We start from the raw sequence: 15271 nt of genomic DNA, 5'->3' as shown, positions 1-15271 counted from the left end.
GAACTCTGGCAGCGGTCATGAGCATGTCGCGAGAACATCATCCCTACGAGAGCCTTCCAAAAGTGTATGCGTGGGAATACTTGCCAGCACTTCCATGACTAGCAAAATTTAACACTTACCCAAAAGCTAAGACAAGGGGTTAACACTGAAAATGCACAAAATAAGTATGCCTACATTGGACATTAGCAAAGGGTAAGATCCCTGAAAATACAAGGAGTATGTTACCTTCCCTGAAAAGAAAGGTTAATATACACACATGAGCCTCTGAAACCTATTTTTGAAGAGCCGTGAAATGACCTATCCACCAATGGGTTGTTCTCAACAAAAGGTAAACATCCCTTATAAGTCAATATGGCCTAAACCAGTTGTTCAGACAGAACTCCTCTCTGACTCCACCATACACTGGAAAATGAGAATCAGGGATGTAAGGGGTGATCCTGCAACAAATTTTCCCATTCCCCCTGCTCCTCAACTCGACGCCATCTTTCTCCTTGTCGTAGATGCACACCTTCTCCTGACTGTAGCATTCTGGTCTCCTTTCCCCTCACTGTCAGTGATCCTTCACCTCACAGCTCTCTGCTTCCTTTCTACAGGAAAACCTGTCCAAGTCAGCCTCTCCTTTCCCCCCTTGCATTCCTTCTGTTTTCTGATTGAGAATAGTTTTGACTCAGTCCTCCATATTCTGACTTCATCTCCCCCAAGAAATTAATCCACACTTTGACAGATTTGTAGTGAAATTTCGTCGTGTTCTCCTACACCATCCCAATACTATGAAAGTTGGATTTGAACTGACTATGGCGATGGCTATGTTGAAATCTGAGTCAACAGCTCCTGCATTTCCTTAAAAAAGTTCTCAGTTCACATGTAAGTAAGCAAGCCAGAATATTTTTCAACTATTTAATAGATGTTCAGTGCAAGCTAGACGGATTATCTTTTTTTTAAAAACAGTTGCAAAGGTTGCTTTGCCCTCAGTGACAGATAATATGTGATGCTAACTACGACAAACACTGAATGACACAGTGTTTTGAGTACATTTGGGACACACCAAAACAGTTCATAAAGCCTTAAAAAAGGTTTGAGACAAAGAACTTCAGAGGATCTGCATCTCAAGAACTCATTTATAGATATCCACACTGGGAACACTAGCCTAATACAGTACCTCTTGCACAACACAAAATTCCATGGCAAGTCAAATATGCATAAGGATTCTAATACACTTAGAAGAGACAGACTGTAAATAAAATCTAAAACATAGCATGGCTCCTGTTCCCTTATGACAGAGAAAAATATAAACCCAGTTTTTCAATATTTGTTTTTCTTTTCCTTTTGCTTGTCAGTCATACTATTTACTTGGCTATAACTATTTGTTCTCCAGTGTACCTTTTAATTGGACCAAGTTATCTTCCTTGTTTTCTTTGGGGTTTTTTTTGGAATGTCTTGAACGAGAAAGACAAACTGATATCAATATTTTTCTGTCAATCTTTTCAACAAGCCAACGGAACTCCCCCTTCCTCTTTTTTGTCCTGCAATTAAAGCTCAGAATTCAGAAGTTTTGTAGAAGCTATAAACCTTTTATAATTCTCTTTCATGAGTACTCTTTATTCCCAGAATTAGTGTCATTTTCTTTCCAGTGGTATGAATAGTCAAGATACAAATCTTTCAAGGGCAGGAGGAGTGAAGTTCCACCTACAGTAATTTCTGGCTTCCCTCCACTGGAGACAAAGGTGGAAACATAGCACTGGCCTCTCCTAACTACCTATTAACCCATGACTCATCGTTATGTAGTAAAGTTTTATTACTGTGACTCACCTAGACTTCTCTGTGAGAAAATCCAGTGGCTTTATCAAACAAATCTTTACTGAAAAGGGATCACCCACTGAACTTTCCAAACAGTAAATTCAAATCAAATAAAAATTACTATGTTTTCACATAGTGCATACTCATGATCTAAAACTCATGATCACATGACACTCTGAAGGGCAGAACTACTGGCAGGTTCAAGAAAATGATTAGAAAAATTATTGGAGGATAGTTCCATTATGTACTTTCAGAAAGCCCCAAAACATTGACTACTAAACTTCAAGAGGATATATGAATAAGGTTAGATTACATATGCCTACTTTCTTAATTTTTTTTTCTAAGTACCAGGTATAGGTACCTGTCAGAGACTGAGTTAGAAAAGCCCAGTATGCTAGTTGGACCATAATAACATGTAAATCTGGTCATGAGTTTCTCATTTCTTTAGGAATTCTATCTGTAGCAAACCTTACTGAAATAACTAAGAGGTATGGAAGAGTGAGCATCTAGCGATCTTTCGGTAGCAGAAGGACATGGAAATTGGCTACTGTTGTATCTTTAGATCAGAAGCTGAAAGACACTTCAAAGTGAACTGGTCTATCAGAAAATGTGCCCGCATTTTGTACCACACCTGACCACTTGCAGTTTGCCAGTGACTTGAGAAAAGCAGTCCTATCATGCCTATACACTTATGACACAATTATATATTTTAAGAGAGTGTGCTTTTACCTGCCCCAATAACTCTCTCAATACGAATTCTTGAAGGATCTATCTCCTTTGCAAATTCATGGACAGCAAGGGATGGATCTTCATACGTGTCTGGATCAATATATGTTTTGATTCCTGGGAAACGTACTGAAAAAAAGGGAGAATACTAGGAATCAACCATTCTTTGCCATTAGATGCTATAACAACATGGTTTTTTTGTTGTTGTTTGGCTAGACAATTAAGAGGATTGATAATAATGTATTAAATCTTTCATTTTTAAAGTGCCAGAACCCAAGAAAAAAATGATAATTACTAATATTACTAATTTCAAAGAAACCAGCTGTAGAAGCCACATATGTTGGCTCCCTTTGTTAGTAGCATCAGTGCCTTGAAGGATTAACCAAGCCAGACTTAAACATTTTCTCTTAATGTTCACCTGGCTTTTTTAGGAGAGGTTTGTGAGACATTAAAGAGCTAGGTATTACATTTGCACAGATAGAGGGTAAACCTCTGCCAGTCTCACACAGTTTACCAACATCAAGCTATTGAGCCACTAATTAGTTCAAAATTAAAGATGCTTTTTAGACCTCCTTTTAATTTTCACTGTCATTTTCGTAAATCAAGGTCTCATTATGTCAACCTTGCTTTGTCAAACAAGTATGAAAGTAACAATCAGTGAGATTTATAAAAGCTTGGTGGATAAGGGTTCTACTCAGTATGTGAAAGTGTGAAAGAACTGAACTCTACCGTGAATGAGATGATCAAGACCAGTATTATCATTTCTGATTGACATGCAGACAAATATTGAATCCTTTAACATGTCATAGTTCTGTCAAAACACTTAAGATCTCTGAGTGCATTGCTATTAAGGAAACAATGAAAGTGACAAATAAGCCAGTTTATTTATTCATGGTTATTTTTGCAAATCCAATCTATTTTATTCCTCTGAAATAAGAAATTGCTACAAAATTAATGACCTACAGTAATATTTTTTTCTCAAACTTTGGCTCCTTTCTTGATATCCACATGCCATGTCTATAAGGTCAAAAGCATTCAAAAGTACTGCTTGAAACTCTGAGAAATGTCCTGTTGGATCCTGCTCAAATCTCCAGAGATGCTCTGGGTGAATGAAAGCATGGATATTTCTTCAGGGCTGGTGGAATAGCTACTGCACACAATTTCACATCAAATATCCTTTGAGCTTGCAATGATAACTGATAACCAGCTTTAGTATAAAGAATGGAGAAAATAAGGGTACTAAAGTCTCTGAATGCTATGTATCCCTCTGTTTCGTAACTGTCATTTTTGCTGAATATACAGGTGCAAAGAGTTAATCCTGTCCTGCAGGATCAAAAATTCAAGGGGCTTCAGAAAACAGTCTTTGGTATTAAAGTCTTTGTTATTCAAGTGATAAGACAGTATCAAACTCTACTGCTGTTTTGTCTCCACCCCAGCTAGACACAAGCATCCGTGGAGGTACAGCATTTCAGGCAGGAAAATACAAAGTTCTTAGGAACTTCTCCTTGTAAAAGAGAATTAAAATAACAGGCCTAACCTAAGTTTTGAGGAAGTGCTATTTTTAGGTAAGACAAAGTACATTTGAGTTTTTATTATTGTAAGCCTTCCCTTCGCAATTACTATTTAGTATTTTACTCTGAAAAGGCTGGTTGGTGTCTCTATGCTTAGCACAGGTCCAGAAGGTCCTGAAGGACCTGTGCCTCAAATACAGCTGGTAAATAGGAAGACTGGAAAGTGCAAAGGTAAAATAAGGTAAAATAAAAGTTCTGAGTTGTCCACTTGAAAAGATGCCCATAGAGACACTGAGTGAGGGCTCAGAGATACAGGCAAAGCAGGTCATAAACAGGTACAGTGGTAACTGCCAAAGCAGTTTATGTTCCCTTTACTGCTCCTTGGACAACACAGACAATCTATCCTTTGCTTTGAAAACAGTGCTTGCTAATTTACTCCCTTCATTTACAGGCTGATGGCTGAATATTCCTTTTACCAAACAGGCAATTTTTGAGAGCCTTTTCCCTGAAGACAGGTCCTAGAGGACTGTGCTGCTTTGTTCTCTCCTGATCAGCTTGCACAATCAGACAGCCAGGTGCAAGACAAAAACAAAAATATCCAAATCCATTTACAAGGCTTCAATAACTTCTATCTGCTTCTTTGGAGATGGCTGCAGCAGTAGTGGCTTGGTGCCAGATTGCTTTGGCAGGCTCCAACAAGCCATCATTTCCTGGCATGGCTAATGTCCCTCATGGTCTTGAGTGCAGCATGTCCAAGAACTTATGTTGTTTCTCTTGGACTATCTGGATGGCAAATATAAAGGCTACTGCCATGCGGTAATTAAGTTCTGGAAAACTTTCAATTCATCAGTAGAGGTTGATATAGATAATGCACTAACTTATCAGGATAAGAGAAGGGTATTGCAGCTGGGTACAGAAAAGCCCTTCTTAGAGAATTAGGTACCTCTCAACGTTCTTCCTCTTATCAGTTAGTAGTTGAGTCTAAAGCAACTCATTTGATGATAAGCCTAAATACACCTTTTAAGCGAAGAAGACCTAGTTCAGAACATATGAATGTGGTTTGGCTTCATCAGGTAGTGTGCAGTACCTCTTTAGACCAATGCTAATTGAGTACACATAACATACAGAAATGGAGAGCACACCAGAGGTTAGGGGGATGCCATATCATCATCAACGTCATCAACCTCTTTCTCACTCTATTCACAGTTATTTCTGAAAATCTGTCTCTGACTGTCACTGAGCTCTCGAGGAAGAAAGGGTGGATGAACAGGAGATGATTCTCCTCTGTGCACAGCACAATAGGAGAGAAAGCACCAGCAGGACTGAGCTGAGGGGTAGTCAGAAGCATTGCTAACCGGTGCAGGTTTTGCAGCAGAGCTTTTTTAAACAGCTTCAGTCTCTCTAGGAGATGTCATTGTTACACTGATCCCAGCAGGGACTGCATAGCCCAAAGTATTATTTCAGGCTGAGATGTGGGTACAAACTCTATGGGCTCACTAGCAGTAGTCAGTAAGCAGATAAAGACTGCTACTAGCATGGAAGAGGTACTGAGTGCTCAGAGTCAAGGAAGGAGTATCACTGGCAATACAGTCTTAGCTGTTAGGGTAAGTCGACCTCTTTATCCTTGGTTCTGTGGAACACCTGCATGTCAGTTGTGCCCCCTCGAGTCTCACACTGAGACGATGCAAATGAATGAGAAGCCTCTGAGAAGAAGAATTGTGTCAGCATGATGTAGGGTCATCTTTTTACCCTGGCCTGAACGAGACTGAGACTTTTCTCAAATTCAGTCATGGTCTCAGAGGCACATATCAAACTCATGAGCAGAAAGGGTTTTGTCTTCTTTCCTTTCTTACTGTGTTTGGAAACAAATGACTACTATATCTTCCTAGAAGTATCCTTTCTGGGGAAATGTGCCCTTTCCCATGACAGAAACAGCTACTTAGCTGGATATGCTGTTGTCACATGAAACAAAGATTTTACTTCTGATGACTTAGCTTTTGTCTTGACCATAATATTTCCATATGGGAGAGGGAAGTTATCAAAATGGTCTAAAAATCAGTAAAATACATTTTGGCCTTTGTACAAGCCCAGAGTAAACAAACACACATTAGCCACTCTAATATAAAGCTGTGATGCTCATAATTAAAATGAAGTAACTAAACTAAACTAAATACACTAATATACTGTACAAGAGAGATTTGTCAGGGTTTTCTCTCACACCACTCTCAGCAAGAAGGAACGTGAGGGAAGGCAGCCCCCTCTGCTTTTTAAATCTTGATTGACTAGAAGTGTAGATCCCAAAAGACTGATAGCCGTTGAGAACTGGATACAAACAAGGCATGCGGTTACCAAGAGCGGAGTTTTGTGGCAAATGATTCAGCACTGTGCAGAGTAGTTGTGAATTCACAGAAATACACCTAAAAAACTGATGAATATTATGAATGCCTAATATTACAAAAACTTATTCACTAGAATCAATCCAGTGAAATTGTTCAAGAGTATATACAAATAAAAATACATAGTCTTGATGATACAGACAATAAAGATCTATTTAAATGGCCACATTACAGAATCAGGGGCAAAAGAGGTTCAGAAAACAATTAATATCCTTCATTTAAAATGTGATATAGATTTTATGTAATTGAGTTTTGAACTACTTACAGTGTCCATTTTGGAGCTGAGCCCTTCTTTTCTCTTCAGACTTCATTTTGGCCTTTATGTACCACTGGCATCTTTTAAGAAAAGCAAGCGAAGCTTTAATTAAAATGATTGCAATTCATAAATTAAGTGTATATGAAAGCCAAAATCTGTGTATTCTGAACCTAAAGAGAATTAGTTATGAAACTTCATGGGAAACATGCACTACAAACAAAGACAAAAAGATTAGATACAAATAAAAATAAATCAGGTTGGACGATTATTGGGTTAGCAAAATTAACTACTATTACAGTTTAAGTTTTTTTTTTCCACATCAGGACAATTATTTTTTTCTGAATAGCTCTGTTCAGTCTATGCCTTCATTAACTTATTATTTCTTTTAAGATAGTAACTATCACAGAGAACAAACAATATGCAGCTGCTATATGAATATGGTGATTTAGCATATGCAGGTATGATTGCTATCAAACTGCAAATCTTTGCAAACTGCAAGATTTGATGTTCATTAATATTTAGTGACTTTCCCTGACAATGTGAAGGGTATGTTGGAGAAAACTGACACGTGACAAGATCTGAGACTCCCTGAGACTCATGAAACATCCCCTAACCAGAATGCTGCCTTTAATGTTGATCGAGAGAGTCAAATAATAGAAATGAGTATTCAGTTCAAGAAAAAAGAAACTTTGCTGTTGGTCTTTAAGCTCCTCTTCACCCACAGAGAAACCTGAGAAGGAAGATTTACAGGGACTTGTTTTAGGAGCCTGAAGAGACTGAAACAAGGCTAAGAACTCTCACAGCAGTGACCCTAAAAGGAATTACAGGCGTCCTGGAGAGCCGGAGTGGGCATGGATATATGTTTTTGTGTGTAGATATTCAGTTTCAAGACCAGATACAAAAAGTGACCAGCCTTCATGTGTTCATTATCAGCCTTATAAAATGAAGAAATCTATAATTATGGATATTATATCCATTAAAATAATAATAGTGGAGATATGACAAACATGAATATACCCACCTAATTTCAAAAGTTCATTTAAACTACCGAAACAGGCTAGGATCACTCAAAAATTCATTCATTGCTCTAGAGCAGATGATGAACACTTGTAAGGTGGTAACTTTGTAAACTATCATGATTACTTGTTATTTGCAGGGCACTTGTTTTTGTGGTTATGCACCCTTATGGAGGGAAACAGTAAACTCTGGATTCTCAGCCTCTCTGGTGAACTTGAGAGTGTACAACTGTTGCTGGGACTGCTAAGTGTGCCAGTGACACTCTCAGGACCTGGACAACTGGTCTGTAGGGTCTAACTACCATGAAAAATATTGAACAAAAGCTCTTCCACTTAAAGAGCTTTCCCAGAGGAACCCAGTCAAGGAAACAAGCTTTAACCCTGTACAGTTCTCTCAAGCATGTATGTAGCCTGAAGTTTGAATACAGAAGCCCACTGAGTAATCAATAGTAACGGAGTCTTTCAGTTCCAGCTTCCCGTTTCACATTATTATTAGCTACTGAACAGTCAGACATGTATAATTTCTCTAATGATAAGAATAAATCATACTGAGCTTTAACACTGCTTTTCCTGAAATTTAGCCAAGACCCTCATCTCCCTGCACATTCTGTGCCTCAGAGTCGGTGTCGCTTTCATTTTTCTGTCTCCATTTGACAGCCGTGCTTCCTGCTTGCTCCTGGTGGATAATCACGCAGGGAAGTGCAGAGGCAGGTGCTCATTTCACCCAGCCTCTCCAATATGAATAGACTCATCAGCAGCCTTGTGACTCAACAGCTCATCAAATTGCTAATTCTAAACAGTGAAGCAGAGCACATCTGTAGGGTACCAATCCCACTTTCACGCCAAAATTTGCCTCCAATCCTACACTAAATTGAGTATTTATTCAAACTTTCTTGCTCTGTCTTCTGTTGAATGCATTCATCACTGCGTTTAAGCAACACATCGGAATGAATTCATACCTTACGCAACTGCAATAGTCTCACTCACTATGATGTTAGAAAGACAAGCTAAAAGAATTTTGGATATCCTTAACATTAGCAAACAGGAGGAATAAAAGCAGGAAGAACTCAGGAATGTTCATTTCTATAATTTTTTCCTTATTGAATTTATTGAGTGCTTTCCAGGGCAAGCATTCCTGTGATGTTTCAGGAATTCCACCTGGGATTCTACACAATTGTTTCTTCAAGAGTTTATCTTTGCCTGTGTAGCTCCTCCTTCCCCTGAAAGGGTCTAACATTTGTCTGTTTGTAATCACAGCTAGTCGTAGGAATATTTCCTTACATTTTAGGATTATTGAAGGACACAATATATTCCAATGTTAACTACTCCCATTAACTTCAGTGGAGTGTCAGAACAACTGGTTCGGTTACTTAGCAGAGACTACATCAATTCACATAATAACAGCTACTGTAGTGCTGGCATACTGCAAATAAAACCTGCAACCTACATTGGTAGAACTTCACTTTTTTTTCAGTGAGAGATAATGCTGTAACGACAAAACAACAACTTAAATCTGAAAGAGTGGCACTGCCTATTGTCATCAGTCCAGTCTGCAATGGTCATTATCACATTCAGCAGAGTGCTGTCTCTTCCCTAAGGGTAAATATAGATTTCAAATGAGGTGAGAAATAGTGCAAAATTCCAGCCAAACTATGGATCATTTCTTCCCAAAGTTAGGTGAGAAGGAAACTCCAAGGAGAATCTTCCTCACATAGAGGCTTCCACTTGTGTGTTTTTGTGTCTGAAGGAGGGAGAGGGGAGATGTGAAGAGCATGGAAAGGGTAGACAGGGGCCAGAGCATGCCTACAAACCTGCCTACAGAGCTTACTGCAGGAGCTAGGAGCCCAGCTCCCTCTGCATGGAAGTCCCATATCTTTACAGAATATTGGTGTTTTTTAAGGCCTTCTTGACCCATGGTTGCAATGTGGTGCCACTAATGTCTCACAGAGAAGATGGGAACCTATTGCCTTTGTCCTTGTAAATTCTGCTTTGTTTCCTGGTGGAAGCAGAACTCTAGAAGCCACATGGAAAACACCCTGAGGCTCAGTGAAAAAGAAAAAAGAATACCATGAAAGCATTTATGTATGTGAGAATCTGAGCTCTGGCAAGGACTGATATTCTGATCTCTACCTGCATTATTTAGTAAGTCCATTAAGAATTGGTGAGTTCCTTCAAACTTTCGGTATGTAATTGAGCATGGCATCTGGCCCTTCAAATCAAAATACTTTCCCCTCCAATTAACATAATGTCATTATTTGATCCTGATCAACATATCAAATGAAGGAAGGTGGGCAAATTAGCATTGTTCTAAAAGGATGGAAACAACTGCAGATATAAGAGAAATCATTAAAAAAAAAAATCATTGTCTAGACCAGTGAATTCCCCTACCAGTGCAACAGTATTGCTCTAATGTAGATATAATTGGGATATGTCCAATCCAATTTTAACCCCTGCAGTTAAATAGAACCTTTAGGAGGCTATTTTGCAGTCTCAAATGATATCACAGGCAGTAGAATCATCCTAGTATTTGAGAGTAAAGCTTTCCTTAGCTCAATTTCATTTTGTTATTTCTACATTTTTCTCTTCACAGATGCAGAAGGGTGTATATAAAATATACACATAGTCGTATATTATTTTTTCCCTACAAATGTAATGTAGCAAAATAATTAAAAGGCCACTCAACTGGCCTTTAGCAAGCTATATTGCCAACTTCAAGCCATCAAAAATCCTAAAGTTAAGCCCCCCAAAGCTGTGGAACTGACAGAAAGTTATGAGATTTTAATGTCTGAGCCTTGAGGGGGCAGGTGGATTTTATTTTTAAATTCTTGCTCTGTAAAAAAGAAGGCAAGAAAGTTATTTCAAAAACAGCAAAGCTATTTTCTATTTTCACATAATCATGTCTCTCCCCAAACTTGAGTTCAAGAAAAACAACATGCCACAAGACTCACAACAGAACTGTGAATGCAAGCAGTGCTGAACAAAGATGACATTAGCTCCACTATTTCTAACCTGTCTTTTAGCAGTAAAAATGTGGTTTACTGAGTTAACTATTACGACTTCTCTCTTTTGGATGACTCTAATCCTGAGTAAATGAGAATGGTGTAGCATTAATTACCTCCCAGTGATTAGGAAGAACAAAGTTAGGATGACCAGGAGAGTGAATCCACCGACAGCAGCAGTGGCAATTACAAGAATCTGCCCCTGCTCCGCAGCCATATCGGAAGCTGAAACAGAAGCACACACACACAGAAAAAAAGAAGTTAAAACTCCACCTAAAGCACCTGAGATTCATGCAGACTGGATGAATCACTGGTCCAAAGCTGCAATTACCCTGAAACCTACAATGGTTTCCTTGGTGCTTAACAAGCGCATGGGATGGGAATCTGCCTGTGAAGTGAACAGTCTTAACGCATGTCCACTTATGAAGGAGAGAAGATTTTTTACAAGTAAGGAATATAGCACATGGAATAGGTCAAACATTGTACCACTACTGATCTGCCTACTTGTTTTTATCTAAAACAGTCTGTAGGTTCTCAGTTCATAAAAATAGACAGTAACCACAGAACTAAAACAGTTACGCTGTAACATTGTACATGTTTAGGATATGTAATTCTTGACAGAGTCCACAAGCATCAATTGCCCATTATTCATTTCCAGAAAGCTTCTCCTTCTTGCAATCAGTACATGCACTGTAAACTAAGTACTCAGATGCACCTATTCTTAAGAGAATGAAAGTCCAGGCCTGTATTTGAAAGACTCTATACATCTTATGGTAACAGGCAAAAATAGAAATATGAGATTTTATCATCCTTTTAATGATAACAATATCATAACTTAATTCTAATTTGGAAATAAAAATAAAATTACACAGTAAATGTTTTGGTATGGCAAGTACTTTTTTAAACTTAAAAAAAATACATAAATCAAAGGTCCAAAACAAGATCTGTGGGATCTTAATATGTACACAACCTCTGCTGCATCAGTGTCCTTTTCTAATAACTGGGAATTCTGTGATTTCCAGGGTTTGAGCTTTTTAAAATGAAAATAAAAAACGAGAAGTGAATTATCAGTCACTTCCAATTTACCAAAGTTTGAGATTGGTAGGATTTTGGACACAAAACTACAAGGTAGTTGTTTGTTTATCTTAACCCTGTATCAGATTTAGAGCATTCTTCATTCAGTTGTCCCAGGGAAGTTAGTAGCAGTGCTATGTATACAGGTAATAGTAACCGGGTTCTGTAGAAGGCAGCACAGAAAAAATATACTTAACATGTGACAGACTCTATGTCCTCTGGTTAGTTTTATTGTCATGGAATTTATACAGTTTTACCTATAACATATTCTTGGTGTCACTGTAGTTGAAAAAAATAATCAATTTGCTTATGCCTCATGTTTTTCTTACTACTTTTTGCAGGACATTCAGGAGTCAAAAAAGACCACAGAAAATTATCTTGTCTCTATAGATTTCATCTGTTTCTTATTTTATTCTTTACAATATTAAATATTAACAGTGCCAAAGTATCTATTTACAGCCAGGTTGCTCCTGACTGTGCAAGTACTGCATGAGTGGGAACAGAATTAGGCTCCATTTTTTATCTCCTGACTTGTGACTCCAAAATTCTAGTTCTTGAAGTAAACTTGGTTATGCTTGAACATTTTCACCAAATGTCATGTTTATCTAAATCATACTTTCAGTTTCTATGTAAAAAACATAACAGTGTTCTGAAAGAGGAATAAATGATTCTATTCTATGACCTCTGGCAAGAGTAGTAAATGCAAAATAGAAAAAAATCTTTGGATTCATCAAGAAAGCAACTCTGATTTTGTAAACCTGTAAACTGTTCTATAAACAAAATCTTCAGCTCTGCTTGGGCACAAGATGATTAAAGTTTAGGGAACCACCTACGTTTCTGCAAACAGAACATTCAGTAAGCTATAATCTTTCACTTCACAATTGATAAAACAGAGTATAATGCACACATTGCTGCTCAAAGCCTCATAAAAAGCTGTTTCTAAAAAAAAATTGGCTTCTACATAATATTTGTGAGTGGTTTAGAAATTAGCACTATTAATTGGCTTTGTGACAACAGTAAAGCAAATAAAAACAATAGTAATTTAAGTACTTTATGTCCAATTTTCAGCAAAAACAACTTTCTGCCTATATAATTTAATGGAGATACGCACAGGCAGTAAATTACAATGCATTCAGTATTTGTGGTCATAAACTCTCCACGGAGAAGTTAAATACATAAATCTTCCAATAAATAATGTATCAAAACCCATTATCAAATACTCAGTGAATAGCAAATCTCCAAAACGCTAGCTAGCAATATGGGAATGGATTCTGGACTCTGCATCATAATATATTTCATTGAATCAGATTCACTTGAGAAAATACAACTTAACAAAATATGATGCCACACAAGTAACTGTAAATAATAACAGTAATTTCAGGCTCTCTGTTCAAACTTTGAGTACTATTTTCAAACTAGCAAGGGTATAAATGTCACAAATATTTTTAAAGATCGGAAGAGTTTTAAGCTGTAAAAGGAGGAGGAAATTTTAAATGAGTATATTTTGCTACTGTTTGAGAAGCAGGGTGGGGATGGAATGGGACACGTTGCAGCTCTCTTTTTTCTGCTAGGAAGAAGAGGCGTGCAAAAGTAATGAATTCAGCAGGAGAAAAGTGAACCAAGGGCTCAGATAAATTAGCTGTGATTTTGCTCAACAGACTTCATTATCAAGGAGACAACCCAGGGCTTTCTTCATGAGAATTAAAGTTCAGGGTACAAATGAAGGAACTGATTCCACGGTCCAAATAAACATTCTGCTAGCTATTGAGATGAAAAAGGACAGGTTTCCTGGATCATTTCTGCTGGATGGGGCTGCTACTTGCTGGTGTTCTAGCTAAAACAAATGCAACCTATCAGTTTAATAACATATATTTTCTATCAGGAACTACAGTCAAGTTCACGAAGGGGGACAAATTTCATATCAACTTAGTTCTTTCCACCTCTAAGCAATACGATTTTTAGCTGAGACTGTACATTCCTAAACAGCAATCATTCTGTTTCTCTTGTTTCTGTTCTACTGTGTCGGCAGAGATGCCAGAGTCCAATGTATTAGGATTTTTTTCAAGTAGCCAAATCACTACAAAGGGGCTCTCAAGTCTGTAACTTCCCAATGACCTTAATTTACTTGTCAGATAAAAATGTCAAATGACAGACAAATATAATTGGAAAATGTGGATTTGTTAAAAACTGACAGAGAGGCATGTAAAGCAAAATGATGGAAATACTTATTTTTTCTTGACGTGATTCTTCTAGAAATCAATAAAGGCACAGTGCAGTGAGCAACATACATAAACAAGAAGACACATGTGCACACATACAGACTCCTTCTCATACACAGGCAAAATGCTACAGGAAACACTATCTAGGCAGTGAGAAGATGGTAATAAAGCAAACACAATAATTAATATTTTTACAACATTCTTGAAAAGAGAAGTCTATTTAGGCATTTGCCATTCTGAGTTAAATTCAGCTCATGTCCCCAGTCTGTCTGTTATATCTTTTTTCATTTTGCCCTTTTTCTCTTAATCAAGGTAATGTTTAAATTGTAAACAGCCAGAGCTTCAAGATGCATGATGTTTCTGTCATGCATGTTCTTGATTCTCTTTTGCTATTTCCTGCTTTTCTTTCCTTCATTTTTTTCTCTCCATCAGCTGGGCACATTGGTGTATGTCCCTCTGTTTCTCCCCAGTATTCTCAATTATGCAGTACAGAAAAACAATTATTAACAGTTGCAAAGCTAAGCAAGTTTCTGCAACCTTATTTCATCCCTCTGCTAAATCATGGGATCATATAGTACCACACAAACAGGTCCTCCTGTATAGGGACAATTAGCAGTTCTGTGACCACAGGGACAAATGTGGCTGTTTCATGCGTGCGGCCATATTCTATCTGAAAGTTAAATTTATGGGGGAGGTGGTGGGGAACTATTGGTGGAACAGGAGTATGATACTGCTAGCAGTGCCAATGGAAGACTACCACCAACTTAGTTCCCCTTGTCCCTATCCTCTTGTCCCTGTTCTCTTCTCCAAAAAGGATTAGGATTTGCTATGATTACCTTGCTGCTGCTTGGACACAAAGGAGAACTTGTTTCCCAGATTTCTGCTTTGGAGAAGTCTCATGAGGGAGCTTATCTTATGGGGCTGACTGTTCTTTTATCTGGTAGTATGGATCATTATGTCTACCCATCAGTTCGATAAGTTCATTTTGACAAAAATATACTTTAAAAATGAATAGCACAAGATTAAGATAAGAGAGGATTTACTCCTTATCTCAGCAGATGATTAGATAGTATGCTACAATGCTTAGATGTCATGATCCTTCAAATATAGCATAGCTGCAACTAATATGATTAGTCAAAATGGTGAATTGATTCTAAAACTACATCATGTATCATACATATGTCCAGAAGCACATTGTCAAGATAAACTGTTCACTCACATCCTCCCAATACATGAGTGCCTAATAGCATCATTCCTTCTTCCTTTCTTGCTTAACA

At 37.8% G+C, this 15271-nt stretch overlaps 1 protein-coding gene across 4 annotated transcripts in view; it reads right to left on the bottom strand.

Annotated features, from left to right (window-relative positions):
* EPHA6 (EPH receptor A6) overlaps window positions 1-15271 on the bottom strand; it is a 519018-nt gene that overhangs the window by 129803 nt on the left and 373944 nt on the right. For all 4 annotated transcript variants that reach the window (XM_062597081.1, XM_062597066.1, XM_062597058.1 and 1 more), the window contains 3 exons: window positions 10818-10926; window positions 6696-6766; window positions 2527-2652 (listed from right to left, as the gene is read on the bottom strand). In XM_062597081.1, coding sequence (XP_062453065.1) covers window positions 2527-2652; window positions 6696-6766; window positions 10818-10926 — 306 coding nt within the window. The remainder of the gene's footprint in view (window positions 1-2526; window positions 2653-6695; window positions 6767-10817; window positions 10927-15271) is intronic.

Source organism: Rhea pennata, chromosome 1 (genome assembly GCF_028389875.1).
Source record: "Rhea pennata isolate bPtePen1 chromosome 1, bPtePen1.pri, whole genome shotgun sequence".
NCBI classification, from domain to species: Eukaryota; Metazoa; Chordata; class Aves; order Rheiformes; family Rheidae; genus Rhea; species Rhea pennata.
The sequence above is the reverse complement of the archived record's forward strand: the minus strand, read 5'-3'. Positions and strand labels throughout refer to the sequence as shown.